General features: G+C 44.3%; 1 protein-coding gene across 4 annotated transcripts in view; it reads right to left on the bottom strand.

Moving 5' to 3' along the window:
- The window catches only part of NBEAL2 (neurobeachin like 2), a 528,491-nt gene that overhangs the window by 52,864 nt on the left and 460,944 nt on the right, over positions 1-14,683 (bottom strand). For all 4 annotated transcript variants that reach the window (XM_029588231.1, XM_029588232.1, XM_029588229.1 and 1 more), the window contains 2 exons: positions 13,466-13,563; positions 517-633 (listed from right to left, as the gene is read on the bottom strand). In XM_029588231.1, coding sequence (XP_029444091.1) covers positions 517-633; positions 13,466-13,563 — 215 coding nt within the window. The remainder of the gene's footprint in view (positions 1-516; positions 634-13,465; positions 13,564-14,683) is intronic.

Genomic DNA, 14,683 nt, shown 5'->3' with positions numbered 1-14,683 from the left:
TTAACATGGAATAAATCTGGAAATTCAGAGGGAAACAAAAATGACTGACGAAAGTGAGCAAAACCAGCGCCTTGACTATGTAATGGCAAAAGGAACACATAGTTTAGACACGCACAAGCAAAAAGCCTACCAGTTAGCAACCCTGCTGGCTCTGAAAAGGCTGTGGGCTTTGGATGGAGGAGGGTCTATTTTGAGCTCCCTCATGGAGTTTCTTATGTCAATTACTTAAAATAGTAGAGCTCAGGCTCACCCAATCTTTTTGACAATGCTAGTCTCCATCAGGGTCATAATTTCCAGCAGTCTGTGTCTCTCAGAAAGGACCCAAGACCTCTGCTGTGGCAGCACACTGATCTGCCTTATGATGCCGACTGTAGGTATGTAATCTGTTGCCTTAATTTATACAACAAGTACCAGAAGAGGCATTGATGGGAAGGAAAAGTCATAGCATTCTCAGTATCCCGATTAAATTTCAGACTCCTGAAGGGGGTTAGGGGAAAGGAAAAGGAGTCACCCTACCTCAACAAAGAAAGATTTAAGCTCTCCCAGGTTCTCAAAGACGTTGGGGGAGTAGGCGTCCAGCTTGGCCAACCTCTTGGTAGCATCTTCTGCAGAGAGACGTGCTGGGTGCGGCTCCTTCAGCGACACAAAGGAGAAAAAGCAGAGCGTGAGTGAGTGAAATGCAGGGACAGGCAACCATATTGGGTAGTATTTTATTTTCCTGTTAGAGTTAACAGCCCAAGATAAGGAAAGGTTCATCACTTTATGGAAGCAAAACTAGAAAGATAAAAGCTAAATCTAATTTGATTTCCTTGCATGTGAAAGGCAAAAAGCAGACAGCTTCTTCTCTAGCAAGTAACAGACATCTAATTCGTTCTCTCATTGCACTTTGTGAAATGAATTTCTACAAACATGGTCAATGGTATCTCTTATCAGATAACATTGTCTGGGTAAGTAAAGGCCAAGTCGTTGGCAGAGAAAGCAAAGTTGCTTACTTGCAGCAGGTGGTCTCCAAAGACTACAGGACTAATCAGCTACACAACTGGGATGACATCATCCAATGGTGCCAACAAGGACATGCTCTCTCAGAGCTCAGAAAGACAAATCTGAGCCCATGCACCAGTCCTACATCTTTTCACTAGTTGAGTTTGAACCCTAAGAGGACGAGTGTGGGATTGTGTGGCTGATTTGTCCTGCTGTCTACAGAGAACACCTGTTACAGGTTAGTAACTTTGCTTTCTCTGTGGACGAGCAGGAACAAATTCAGCCGCACAAGTCGGGGTTCCCAAGCTGAGAGTTACAAAAATAGATTTCTGGTTCTCTTATGAGGAATATGCAACATGGTTGTATGTCAATGGTGGGAGAGTTGAAGCTGTTATTTGAAGAGATTCTCCAGAACTGCTTGACCAAAGGCACTATATCTGCAAAAGTCTTTTTCTAGACAATAATGTTTGACAAAAGTATGGCCAGAAGACCATACTTTTACATTAGTAGTTGTTTTGCAGATATCCTGAATAGAGGCAGAGTGGAAAAATTCTTCTGAAGTTGCATTTGCTTGAATGAGATGAGCTTTGATTTTTTTTTTTTTTTGGGAAGGTTTATAGCTTTATCTTTATAACAAAAAGCAATGCTCTCAGATAGTCAAGATGCAAGTGTCTGCTTCCTGACTGGATACTCTTATTTATTTGGGTCATGACGGATGAACGCCTGAGCCAGGTAGGCTTGGGAAAGCAAGTGCTTATCACTGGGAGTGAGATGAAAGAAAAAGATCAACTAATGGGGGATCTTTCAGGTACTTGCGACTCAGACTGGCCACTGTTGGAGTCAGGATGCTGGGCTCGATGGGCCTTGGTCTGAGCCAGCATGGAACTTCTTATGTTCAAATTTCCTGTGAGACTTTGTCCTCTCTAAGTAAAATAGCAGGGCTCTTCTGCAGTCTAAGATGTGGAGTACTTGTTCTGCTTTACTGGAATGAGGTCTGGGGAAAAAGAATGGCAGGACTAGAGATTGATTCAAATGGAACTGAGAAACTACTTTTCGTAGAAACTTAGTACTACTCTGTTTTTAAATATTTGGTTGTACTTGGGGGTAGGGGGAGGTGGGCTCCCGCTATTAGAGCCTAAAGTCTGTTTACTCTATGAGCTGAAGAGAAACTGCTATGAGAAAGAGAACTTTCCAAGTCAGAAATATGGTATCATAAGACACCATAGATTCAAATGAAAGATTCATCAATCTTGAAAAAAATTAGGTTTAGGTCCCATTGAGTTAGTAGATCCCTTATAGGAGAATAAAGATGAAAAAGACCTTTAATAAATCTTGCTACCAGCGGAAGGCGGGATACCGGCAGGTGTTCAGAACGAGGGTGATATGCTGATAATTTGTTTTGATCTGTTTTAGTCATCATGTTTTAGTGTTCTTTTTTTGTGAATATTTTATTCTGTATGCCGCTTAGGGCTACAATAAGTGGCCTGTAAGAAATTTTAAATAAACAATAAATAAATAGTACTTAGATGTATCCCAACTGAGTTGGATTTTAATCTTGACTTGGGGAAGTGAAGAAGGTATTGTAGCAATGTGGAAGTTTTGCATTGAAAGGGGTTTTGGTTTTGAGAATTACGCCAATACAGATTCTTTTCCTTTTGAAGTTGAAGGAACTTCCTTGTAGACAGCTTCCTTCCTGCAGTAATACTGCCATAATCTTCTAATGCCAAATTTATATTTTGATCACTTCTTGACACAATCTCAGAGACCCTATTCCTCTGTTTGTTTATATAATATGTTGTTACAATGTCGATTTGAATCCATCGCACTTTCCCTTTTACGAAAGATTTGAACGCTATGAGTGCTTTGAAAATGGCCTTCATTTCCAAAATATTTATGTGAAGTTTTTGTTCCTGTTTGGACCAAATCCCTTGACAACAGTCTGTGCCTACATGTGCTCCTGAGGTTTGGCTGGAAGCAGCCATGGTCAAAGTTTCTTGAAAGAGAAAAGGATGGAAGACATGCCTCAATAGAAGACTGGGTGTTTGATTCCACCGTTCCAGAGAACATAAGAGAGGAACTAAAAGCAGTTATCTTGCAAAATACTAACTATGTTGATTTCAATGTCATTGCAACGTTTTCATGTGCAGCTGCACAAAGGGTGCCAAATGGACTGTGGCTGCCACATGAGAACATCCATGAATCTTCTGGCTGAAACTGACCTCTGGTTGGGAAGTGCACAAACTAATTGTATTATTAGAACTCGGTGCCCTTAGAGGTAAGAGTTGAAAGAAATCATCTCAGTTTCAGGAAAAAGGTAAAAGTGTGGCTTTTTCTATCATAATAAGGGTCTTATTGTTTGTCATTTGTGGATGGTGTGAGATGGTTCCCCTATTTACCTGTGCAGGACCAGGCTAGACGCCCGATCCACTTTAAATTCCTTAAGGAGAGTATGTTCTATGGGCAGGATCCTGTAGGGTAGTTGGGGCTCAGAGGGCATAACCAGAGACTGGGGAATAAGAGCTAGGATCCAGGTGGGGATAAACAGACCAGGCCCAGGTCTCCAGGAGAAATGCAGCTCCTGTAACGTAACACTGAGATGAGACAAAGCTGAACTGTGAGTATTGAGGGAAGCAGTACTGAACTGTAAGTAAAGAGATTACACTGTTCTGAAGGGAAGACAGTCTACTGCTGTGCATGTGTGATGCTGTAATAAAAATACACTGTTTTAAGATAGGCTGGACTCAGACTCGTTTGTCTCCAGGCCTGCGGGAATCACTGCTCGTTCTCACAGATGGATTAAGTCTGGGGTGGGTAGATGATGGTCTCATTGCTGAATGTGTAATGTAGGGTCTGGTTTTAATGGAGGGGGGTAAACTTTATGGTCAGGCATGATTGTTATATTGATTGTAATTTTTATAATACTGTTTCGTATTTGTGAACCGATCTGGCATCTGTTGTACGGTATGTAAGACAAATAAATAAATAAATAAATAAATAAATAGTTTGCTCATTCTTTGAAGAAAAGGAAGGCTTTTCCAGTTTGAGTGTCCAATCGTGCTCCTAAAAACTCAGGTAATGAGATGGTGTTAGATGGGGGACTTTGTTGTAGTTGAGGATGGCTCCCAGTTAGAGAACAGTTTGAATTTCAAATGTACACATTTTGTCTTCCTTTAAAGATCTGCTTGATATTAGCCAATCATGTAAGTATAGAAAAACTAAGACATTGCTTTTCCTTACATAAGCCGCTATCACAGCTAGACACTTTATGAAGACCCTTGAGGTTGCCGAAAGGCTGAACGGGAGAACTTTGTACTGATATTGTTCTTCCTCTATTGTGAACTTGAGATATTTCCTGTGGTTTAGATGGATGGCAATATACGTGCACGCAGCTTTGAAATCAAAGGTGGTTAATCAATAGTTTACTTCTAAATAAGAAGGATGATGGTGAGGGAGTTCCATTTTGAACTTTTCCCTTTTGAAATATCTGTTCAGCTCTTTTAAGTCCAAGACAGGGCACAGGCTGCCTGATTTCTCGGGTATAAGGAAGTATCAGGGACCACTGAAATAGAAAGACTGAAGCCTTTCCCCCCCCCTGTTGCCCACACTGGAAGATGTTTGGTTATGAAGGTTAGCTTGTAAACAAATACTAGGTGTTGGTTTCTGAGTTGACAGTTCTATATATTTCAGTTGTCCTATCTCTAGTTCATGGGCCTGTTTTGCAGTTGCTGATGCTGCACTTAAAGGGTTTTAAAAGGAAAAATTGGTTCTTACCTGCTAATTTTTGTTCCTGTAGTACCACAGATCAGTCCAGACTCCTGGGTTTTGCCTCCCTTCCAGCAGATGGAGACAGGAACTCCCATGCATGTTCAGAAAGAGCTGTATTTCTGAGCTCTGCAAGATCATGTCCATGTTGGCACCATCAGATGATGCCATCCCTCGTCTGAGGCTGAATTTGTTCCTTGCTTGTCCGTGGAGAACAGGAGTACACTCTGATCTGATGCACTAAGACTGAAGTCCTTTGGGGGGCCTTTTCTAAACGTACCATGCAATTCTCTACCGGACAGAAACAGTGCTACAAACACTCTCCTTTGTGAATTACTGTGGCAGCGACTTCTGTCAAACATTTTCATGACCTTCTGCTCAGAATTGTACTACTTTTTGCTGCCAAAACTACTCAGGTTTGCTTCATGATTCCCTCAGCCAACAAGGGATACTTGACCATCAGCATATCAATTAGAAGATCTCATATCGGCCAGCTTCACACAGATACTTCCAGGGAATTTACCTCTTTGCTTTCTCAGTTGCCTGCGTACAAAACCTTACTATACTCCCCCCTTGTAAAATAATAAAAATAAAAATCCCTTCCAGAGAAATCTTTAAAAATGACCTTCAGGCAGTTTGCATGTGAGCCTGTGCAAGAAATGGGAGCAGCCTCGTCTGCCTTGAACCCTCTGGTTCCTGTTATGTCTGATGCAGTTTGTGGGCCTGGAATTTCTGACTGCAGGCACTCAAACGTTTATCATTCCTTCCTTGGCTCACTCCAGAACACTGATCTCTGGAGTCTCTGTGACCTTTAAAGGGCAATTTCAAAAGCCATCTACCTGGGCAAACAGACCATCTGAAATCCATCCACCCTTTTCACAGGTATATGCATGCATGGAGGATCAAAAATGGTAAAATTAGACTTACCTGATCATTTACTTTCCTTGAATACTGCCAGACCAGTCATTACAAATGGGATTTCCCTCCTCCACAGACAGAGGACACCTTTTTTCATGACCTTGCTCAGGGGCATATAAGAGGTGTGGCCCTGACCAGAACCAATAGCCTACTGCCAAAGCTCCAGAAATCCCCTTTATACGTTATTCTTGACCATACACTACTGGGACCCCTTCTGAGCGAGGCACAAATGTAAGATGAGAGAAGGATATAGGCAGTAGAAGGAGGGCGCTGGTCAGTCACACTTCACTTGATGCCCTTAGTCCCCCTGACCTTCCTGGCCCTTGTCTTCTTGCATGGGATGCTGAGTGGCCTAGCAGTATTCAAGGAAAGTAAGTTATCAGATAAGTAAAATTTTACTTTCCTTACCATTCCGTTAGACCAGTCATTATAAATGGGATATAGAAAAGCTTTCCCTTAACTGGGGCGAGTGAAGTTGGGTTGTGTTACCAATCCTTGCCTTGAAGATAGTGCCTAACTCGGGCTGTATAACCAATTTAAGGTGTTCAAGAAGGTGCAACGATGACCACGCCGCTGCCCTGCCAGTTTCTTCTGGCGAGGCGAGGCTTCTGCCCAGGATGAGGCTTGTGCCCTTGTAGAGTGAGCTCGGAGCCCTACTGGGACCTGCTATCCTGATAATAGACAGACTAATGCTACTGCCTCTTAAATTCATCTGGTATGGAGGCCTTAGAGGCTCCTTCTTGGGCACCAAGTATCAGTGAACAGCTCATTTGCTCCTCTAGAATTTTAGGAATGTCCAGAGAATCTGAAATATATTTAAGAATAGTGAGTTTTAAATTTTTCCTGACAGCCACCACTGCCAAGATCTGGATGGGCCTTAGTTTCCCATTGAAGCTGATACTAGCTCAGGTAGGAAGAAGGAACCAAACCTTGAGAAGTTCCTTATTTATTTATTTAAATTTCTATACCAGTATTTGGTAGAACCGTCATATCGGTTTATATCATATCATATTACACTTAAAACAGAATAAAAAATACCAAACAATAAAACAGTGTTGCTAATAAGTTTAACTTCCATTACAATTTAAAATAAATAGTCCTAAACAAAAAACACAAAATACAGAACATTCAACAATCTGTCTTACTCATCGTCTCTCCGCGTTTAGATCTTGTTTCTCAATTACTGTCGCCTTCATTAAATACTTGTTGAAAGAGCCATGCTTTGACCTTTGTTCTGAATGTTGCCATATTTGTTTCAAGTCGTATATCAACTGGTAGGTTGTTCCACATTTTTGGGCCGGCAAGTTATAGTGCTCTTTCCCTTACTGCTGTTAATTTTGCTGATACCATTGACGGAATGGATAGTAAGCCTTTGTTGACAGATCTTAAGTCTCTCTGCGGTGTATGTAGCCGTATTGTGGCGTTCAGCCATTCAACCTTTTTTCCGTGTATTGCCTTATGCAAAATGCATAGAGTTTTAAACTGTACCCGCTGTTCATACTTAGGCATCTGTCTTACAAGCACCAAGGCAGCTCAGGGAGCTTGAGCTGCCTAATCTCTGCAGTACCGAGCCTGCCACTCTTGGTTGCATCTTTGTCAAGCAAATTCCTTTGAGTAAGACCATTCCCAAAATGGCCCTTCATGGATATCTATTTAAATGGCCCGAGGGGCCACCTGCTCAGGGCCTTTAGCATCTGAATTATATTCCATTCTATTCCCAACCCAACTTGAATTGCCGGAGGAGGTGGTATATTATTCTGGAGGCCTGATGGCTCCCTGAGCTGCCTTGGTGCTTGTAAGACAGATGCCGAAGTATGAATGCGACATAGTGCTCTGCGTATATGCAGGCTGCTGTCTCAACCTTGATGAAGGTTTTGGCGCTGATGCTAGATTGAAAACTATGCTTAGAACTGGACAATATTGTCCCATACACAGAGCCTTACTGGGCTTTGGTGATACACTCAGATGGGAATATGATGGTGAGGGTTCCATTAAGTCTGAAGACACCGGGAATTCTCCTGGCATCACCAACAATATCCTTAATCACAGCCTCCATCCAGAAATGGGGATCATGTAGGTAACTGACAATTTTTTTTTTTTAATCAAACCGCCATATTGACAGGATGCCAAGACCATGCTCTTCTTGAGGCCATCTTCCCCAGTTTGTACCTATTCCCTTCCTAGAATGCTAAGGCTATTGCCATCTGGTCTGACTGCTGCCCCTACTAATTGGCTTGGGCCTCCTTGCCTCCACAAATGGAGGCTCGCAGAACCCCTGCCTAAAAGGGCTTATGTAAGTTTCTTGGACCCTTGTTACTGTGAGGAGGTTGACTCAGTCTACAGGGAAGGCTCTGTAGTTCCTCCCTGACAGCGGGTGGGACTAGGCTGGTATGAGACTGGTCTAGGGCTTCACCTATACCAGCCCCTTTCCCCATAAGTTGAGCCCTTGGATTCTAGGGGCCAGCAGGACTTAGGCAGGAGTCTCTTGGAAGGTAGAAATTGAGAAATATCGGTCGTGGCAGCTGACGAGGAAGATCATGGTCCAGGCTGAGGTAGGAGGCAAACAGCAGGCGAGAATAGTCAGGGTTCAGGCTATGGTCAGATCTGTTAGTTAGTCCAGGGGCAGGAGAGGAAGTCACTGGGAGGATGAAGACAGTAGGACAGGGAGAACGAGGTTGGATGGTAGGACTTGGCGAGATGAGGTGGCAAGCAGGAACTGGAACTCAAGATCAGATTTCAATTACCCGACTGGGTAAATGTAACATCAGGACATGCTAGAGACAAAGCTCCTAGATGGAATAAATGGCTGCTTCATGGAGCAATTGGTTCAGGAAACAACAAGAGAGGGAGCTATTTTAGATTTAATTCTTAGTGGACCGCAGGATTTGCTGAGAGAGGTAATGGTGGTGGGAACGCTTGGCAATAATGATCATAACATGATCAAATTTGAACTAATGACTGGAAGGGGGACAATAAGTAAATCTACTGCTCTAACACTAAATTTTCAAAAGAGAAACTTTGATAAAATGAGGAAAATAGAAAAAAACTGAAAGGTGCAGCTGCAAAGGTTAAAAGTGTACAACAGGCGCGAACATTGTTTAAAAATACAATCCTAGAGGCGCAGTCCAGATGTATTCCACACGTTAAGAAAGGTGGAAGCCAAAATGATTATTGGCATGGTTAAAAGGTGAGGTGAAAGAAGCTATTTTAGCCAAAAAAAAATCCTTCAAAAATTGGAAAAAAGGATCCATCTGAAGAAAATAGGAAAAAGCATATGCATTGTCAAGTTAAGTGCAAAACATTGATAAGGCAGGCTAAGAGAGAATTTGAAATGAAGTTGGCCGTAGAGGCAAAAATTCATAATAAAACACTTTAAAATATATCCGAAGCAAGAAACCTGCGACGGAGTCGGTTGGACCTTTGACCAAGGGGTTAAAGGGGCTCTTAGGGAAGATAAGACCATTGCAAAAAGACTAAATGAATTATTTGATTCTGTGTTTACTAATGAGGATATTGGGGAAATACTGGTTCCGGAGATGGTTTTCAAGGGTGATGAGTCAGATGAACTGAACCAAATCTCTGTGAACCTGGAAGACATAGTAAAAAAATAGTAAAATAGCAAATCTCCTGGACCAGATGGTATGCATCCCAGGGTTCTGAAGGAACTAAAAAATGAAACTTCAGATCTGTTAGTTAAAATTTGTTAGCTATCATTAAAATCATCCATTGTATCTGAAGACTGGAGGGTGGCCAATGTAACCCCAATATTTAAAAAGGGCTCCAGGGGCGATCCGGGAAACTATAGACCAGTGAGCCTGACTTCAGTGCTGGGAAAAATAGTGGAAACTATTCTAAAGATCAAAATCACAGAGCATATAGAAAGACATGGTTTAACACAACACAGTCAACATGTATTTACCCAAGGGAAGTCTTGCCTCACAAATCTGCTTTATTTTTTTGAAGGGGTTAATAAAAATATGGATAAAGATGAACTGGAAGATGTAGTGCATTTGGATTTTCAGAAGGTGTTTGACAAAGTTCCTCATGAGAGGCTTCTAAGAAAACTAAAATGTCATGGTATAGGAGGCGATGTCCTTTCTTGGATTACAAACTGGTTAAAAGACAGGAAACAGAGAGTAGGATTAAATGGTCAATTTTCACAGTGGAAAAGGGTAAACAGTGGGGTGCCTCAGGGATCTGTCCTTGGACCAGTGCTTTTCAATATATTTATAAATGATCTGGAAAGGAATTTGATGAGATAATCAAATTTGCAGATGATACAAAATTATTCAGGGTAGTTAAATCACAAGTGGATTGTGATAAATTGCAGGAGGACCTTGTAAGACTGGAAGATTGAGCATCCAAATGGCAGATGAAATTGAATATGGACAAGCGCAAGGTGTTGCATATAGAGAAAAATAACCCTTGCAGTAGTTACACAATGTTAGGTTCCATATTAGGAGTTACCACCCAGGAAAAAGATCTAGGCATCATAGTGGAAAGTACATTGAAATCGTCGGCTCAGTGTGTTGTGGCAGTCAAAAAAGTAAACAGAATGTTAGGAATTATTGGGAAGGGAATAGTGAATAAACAGAAAATGTCATAATGACTCTGTATGACACCACGGTGAGACCGCACATTGAGTACTGTGTACAATTCTGGTCACCGCATTTCAAAAAAGATATAGTTGCCCTGGAGAAGGTACAGAGAAGGGCGACCAAAATGATAAAGGGGTTGGAAAAACTCCCCAAAGAGGAAAGGCTAAAGAGGTTAGGGCTGTTCAGCTGGGAGAAGAGATGGCTGAGGGGGGATATGATAGAGGTCTTTAAGATCATGAGAGGTCTTGAACGAGTAGATGTGAATTAGTTATTTACTTTTTCGGATAATAGAAAGACTAGGGGGCACTCCATGAAGTTAGCAAGTAGCACATTTAAAACTAATCAGAGAAAATTCTTTTTCACTCAACGCACAATAAAGCTCTGGAATTTGTTGCCAGAGGATGTGTTTTAGTGCAGTTAGGGGTAGATTTTCAAATACCGCGAATAGGCGTACTTTTGTTGGCGCTCCAGGAGCCAACAAAAGTACGCTGGATTTTAGTAGATACGCGCGTAGCCGCTAAAATCCGGGATCGGCGCGCGCAAGGCTATCGATTCCGTATAGCCGGCGCGCGCTGAGCCGCGCAGCCTACCTCCGTTCCCTCCGAGGCCGCTCCGAAATCGGAGCGGCCTCGAAGGGAACTTTCCTTTGCCCTCCCCTCACCTTCCCCTACCTAACCCACCCGCCTGGCCCTGTCTAAACCCCTCACTTACCTTTGTCGGGGGATTTACGCCTCCTGGAGGGAGAAGTAAATCCCCGCGCGCCAGCGGGCCGCTAGCGCGCCAGGACGCAACCTGGGGGCGGGTCCGGAGGGCGCGGCCACGCCCCTGGACCACCCCAGGCCGTAGCCACGCCCCCGGGCCCGCCCCCAGAACGCTCCTGACACGCCCCAAAAACGCCGCTGCGCTCGGTCCCGCCCCCGACACGCCCCCCTCCAAAAAACCCCGGGACTTACGCGAGTCCCGGGGCTCTGCGCGCGCCGGTAGGCCTATGTAAAATAGGCTCACCGGCGCGCAGGGCCCTGCTCGCCTAAATCCGCCCGGTTTTGGGCGGATTTAGGCGAGCAGGGCTCTTAAAATCCGCCCCTTAGTGTAGCTGGGTTCAAAAAAGGTTTAGATGAGTTCTTGGAGGAGAAGTCCATTAACAGCTATTAATCAAGTTTACTTAGGGAATAGCCACTGCTATTAATTGCATCAGTAGCATGGGATCTTCTTAGTGTTTGGGTAATTGCCAAGTTCTTATGGCCTGGATTGGCCACTGTTGGAAACAGGATGCTGGGCTTGATGGACCCTTGGTCTGACCCAGCATGGCAATTTCTTATGTTCTTAAGTTTGTCTAGCTGTGCAGGGACCTACAGGATGTAGGATGCGTGTTTTCGACGCGTTATTACCCCTTACTGAATAAGGGGTAAAGGTAGCGCATTTAAAACGCGCGTCCAAATGAGGGTTAGCAGTGCGCTCCACCGGAGCGCACTGTACTGTATCGGCCTGTTTGTAAGTGCTTTCCCCATACCAGATCCAGCCAGCATTAGTGGAGGGTGTGGTCAGGCAACTTCGCATGTCTTGTTAACTACTGCTCTCTTCATATCCATCTCAGGTAAGCTCTGAATGCCTTTAAGAATTCGATACAGAATTCCTTTAACATTTTAACCCATTAGGCTACCACTTTGCTGAAGGGCATTGCACCTGAACAACTGAGCCACACTGCAACAGGTAATACGTTGAGCAGGGCTACTACCAATAAAGGAGTTATCAGCTCAAGATAAATGAGTCTGCTACCCTGGCTTACTTGCTAAATACTAATTAACCTATGCAGGTTGACAACCCCCTCCCCCCCCCCCCCGCTGAGTAAAGTTCAGCCTTGCAGTATTCTTGCAGACCTTGCCCAGCCTCCTTGAAACGCTCACAGGTGTATCACATAAAGCTATAGAAACAACCAGGACAAGCATAATAGCAGGGAGTTATACCTGTTCCCCTGCAGTATGTGCCGCTGCTGCCTTCTCTCCAGCATATATATATATATATATATATCTGAAAAGAAACCGGCTCATCTGCTACTTAGCTGCTGGTAGCAGACCCAGCTTCCACTTACTTCTGCGGCTCCTTCACCTGGGAGAGAGGGAGGCAGAGGTGGAGAGCGCGAGGGTACCTTGCAAGTCGTCTGAGAATCCAGGAACCACTCTCTGCAGCTAAGCGACTGCTCTCGTGCTCTGGGGATTCCACAGCTCCCGCAAGGTACTGAGGGGGCCAGGCCCCATTCTCTGGAGGTTCAGCAGGCCTGCAGGCAACTGGGAGGGACCTCCAGGAACTCATCCAGGGCAGGGCATGGGAACTGCCACCACTAGGATGATCCAGGCGCTAGACCGGGGCAGAGCCTGGGAGACTGCTCCCACTGGGAGAAATAACCTCAAGGGGTAGTTTGTCCCAGGAGAGACAAGGACTCCACCAGGCCAAGGTACACCCTGACTCCCAGCTACATCCTCTTCATGTGTACACAGTTGCTGGAGACCGAGAACTACTGGTTCTTGGTCAGGACCACACCTCCTTTGTACCCCCCGAGTTGGGTCATGAAAAAGATGTCCTCTGACTCCGTCAGCGGTGGAGGAGGGAAATCCCATTTGTAATGACTGATGTAGCAGGAGGATAAGGGATGGGCCTACTTTTACCCCAAGAAAAAGTAAGCGGGCTTAGAGGTAGGCGGTAAGTTGGGAGAAGCAACAGTGCACGTAGTTTTGCAGTTTCAAAACTAAGCAGGTTATTTTGAAGGGAAAGATCCTCCACAGGAATAGCAGGTGCTCTTTGGGTGTTTTTTTCCCCTGGGCAGTTTTGAAAGGAAAAGCATGCTCGTGCTTTCCCTTCCAGAACTGGTGCAAAAGGTAAGAAGACCAGTGGACTTTGCAACTATGCGGGCTTTTTTGATAATTGCCCCCCTGAATCAGCTGAAAGAAAAAAAGGCATTGTAGTCATCTGCAGACATGAAAATATGTACTATGATGTCTTTTTCTTCAACCAACAAAAGATCTCATAACCTATAAAGGTGCAAGTTTTCTTCTGGGTCAATACGGCTATGCAGCTTTGTGCTCTGAAATGCACCCTGGGATGTGGCGTGCGTGAAAAGATTTGAGTCTATCCTATCTGTAACGCTCAGACTGGGTGAAGGTGCCCCCCCTTACTCTATCACATGGGGCTTTCTGTTCAGATCCCATTACCTTAAGGAGCTGGCACGGCGTCTGTCCAAAATTGCTGATGATGCCTTCTACAGCCTTCCGCTCCGCCTCGTCAGCAATAGCATCCAGGTCCACAGCTCCTAGAAATGAACAGGCCGCTCAGTCTGGATAGGTAAGGAGGGGAGGGGAGAGGAGGGGAATGCTGCGATGAAAGACGGAGTAATGCCAGTTCCTGAGCGGCCTTGCGCGGCTCTGCTGCCTCACGGCTCACCGGGGGGGGGGGGAGGAGGTTAGAAGCTGAGGTTTGCAGTGGTGGGAGGGAGTAAAGGTGTGGGGTGGTAGGGAGGAGCACATAACCGGAACACGACATCTGTATCATGACCCAAAGTTTTGACTTTTTTAGATTTTATTTCATGTATGAGACGCTATCCTTGCTTATGATTTTTTTAAATTTTGTTTTACTTTATCTTTTATAATGTATTTTACCATCTTTAAGGACGTCTTTCTTTTGAAATATTCTGTCCATTTTATTTACACGTATTTTAATTAATTATTTAATTTGTTGTATATTCTATCGCTTATGTTGTAAACCGATGTGATGTTCCCACGAATATCGGTACATAAAGACAAATAAATAAATAGGGTGGCAGAGAAGCTTACACCGATATTCTTTTAAATACTGTTTTTCTTGTATTTTATGCAGAGGATAAGCTTCCTTGATTTTCTACTGTCAAGATGTTCTTGACTTTTTTTTTTTTTTTAAATTCAGAATAAAGAAGACTAAAAAGGGGGTGGGGGTTTGGCTGACTCCATCTGCTGGAATGGGGACATAACCCACGGTCTGGACTGATCCAGGTACGTACAGGGAAGGACAGGCTTTTTCAAAGGGGAAGCCAGGGTAGATAGAGCAAGCAGGGCCTGCGGTTCTGCCTCAGAAAGAGCGAACCTGCAGGCTGGATGGGCCCCGTGGTCTTTATCTACTGCCAGACTCTCTGCATCTCTGCATCAGTAAGAGAAGGTGGACAAGCCTGGCGGGGCAAGCAGGCCGAAACTCCCCAGGAGCCTCAGCCGTGACGAGAGGAGGGAACCGAAGCCAAGACAGGCTTGGCAAGCTTCTTATACCATATTTCTAGGATGCGTTGCCTTTCATTACCTCCTCTCCCACTCACACGTTTCCCTGCTGCTCCGCTCATCTTCCACCATTCCCCCATTAAACTTGTTTCCCTGCCATCCTCTTCCCAGCTCTCGCCTAGATCCCTC

Source organism: Rhinatrema bivittatum, chromosome 2 (assembly GCF_901001135.1).
Source record: "Rhinatrema bivittatum chromosome 2, aRhiBiv1.1, whole genome shotgun sequence".
NCBI lineage: Eukaryota > Metazoa > Chordata > Amphibia > Gymnophiona > Rhinatrematidae > Rhinatrema > Rhinatrema bivittatum.
This window is presented reverse-complemented; position numbering and strand designations above follow the sequence as displayed.